This window comes from Plasmodium vivax, genomic scaffold (assembly GCF_000002415.2).
Source record: "Plasmodium vivax scf_7182 genomic scaffold, whole genome shotgun sequence".
NCBI classification, from domain to species: domain Eukaryota; phylum Apicomplexa; class Aconoidasida; order Haemosporida; family Plasmodiidae; genus Plasmodium; species Plasmodium vivax.
The window spans coordinates 1-955 of NW_001849937.1; the positions used below are offsets into that span (position 1 = coordinate 1).

The following is a 955-nucleotide window of genomic DNA, read 5'->3' on the forward strand; positions in this document are numbered from 1 at the left end:
TAGGGAGACCCAAGCTGGCTAGTTAAGCTTGGTACCGAGCTCGGATCCAGTACCCTTCACCATGCTAATCGCTTCCAAACCGCAGGACGAAAGCAACAAACCCGGATGCGAAAAGGAGGAAAACCACTACGTGCCCAACGAAAGCAGTGACGCCTTTTACTACTACAAGCATATTTTGAAATTGCAGAAGAAGAACCGACTAAGGGTGACGAAAAACAGAATGCCCAGCATGCTGTACTACTGCCTGAACAATTGCAGCGACATGACGTGTGCGGAAATTTCAGGCCTTGATGGATCCTTTGTCGCCACGGCGCATTCGAATAACATAATCAAGTTGTGGAACATCAAACAGTCCCAAGCGAACAAAATAAGAAAAAAAAAAAAAGAAATGGAAAAGATTAATAAAGGGGACATAAACGATACGATGAAAAGGAGACATTATCATTTAGAAGAAAATAATGCCACGTCCATAGACTTAGATTATGATGAAGAAAATGATGGAATTTGCAAATTGTATGGAAATATTCATAACGTTACGAGCCTACGTTTTGGTGAATCGAATAAAATATTACTATCGGGAAATGTTAATGGGGATGTATATCTCTACAGCACTGTAAGTAATAAAAATTATGTCAAGTATGTGGGTGGGCACACACCTATATGGTCTCTCGACACGGCCTTCTTAGGCTACTTCTTTTGCTCCAGTGAAGATGATGGCAATTTGAGGATCTACTCCACCAACAGAACATACCCCTTTATTACTTACACGTATAACTGCCCAGGAAACGTTTCCAAATATCACTACAACAGCACGCTTGTGGCTTGTGGCTACTACGGTAAGCGCATCACAGCGTGGGGTAAGGGTCAAGACAATTCTGCAGATATCCAGCACAGTGGCGGCCGCTCGAGTCTAGAGGGCCCGCGGTTCGAAGGTAAGCCTATCCCTAACCCTCTC

At 43.7% G+C, this 955-nt stretch overlaps 1 protein-coding gene across 1 annotated transcript; it reads left to right on the forward strand.

Annotated features, from left to right (window-relative positions):
• Positions 1-61: 61 nt before the first annotated feature.
• On the forward strand, positions 62-955 carry PVX_246295 (uncharacterized protein; the record flags this gene model as incomplete). Its single annotated transcript, XM_001612301.1, has 1 exon — positions 62-955. A coding segment is annotated over one exon (894 nt), but the record flags the coding sequence as incomplete, so codon positions are not given.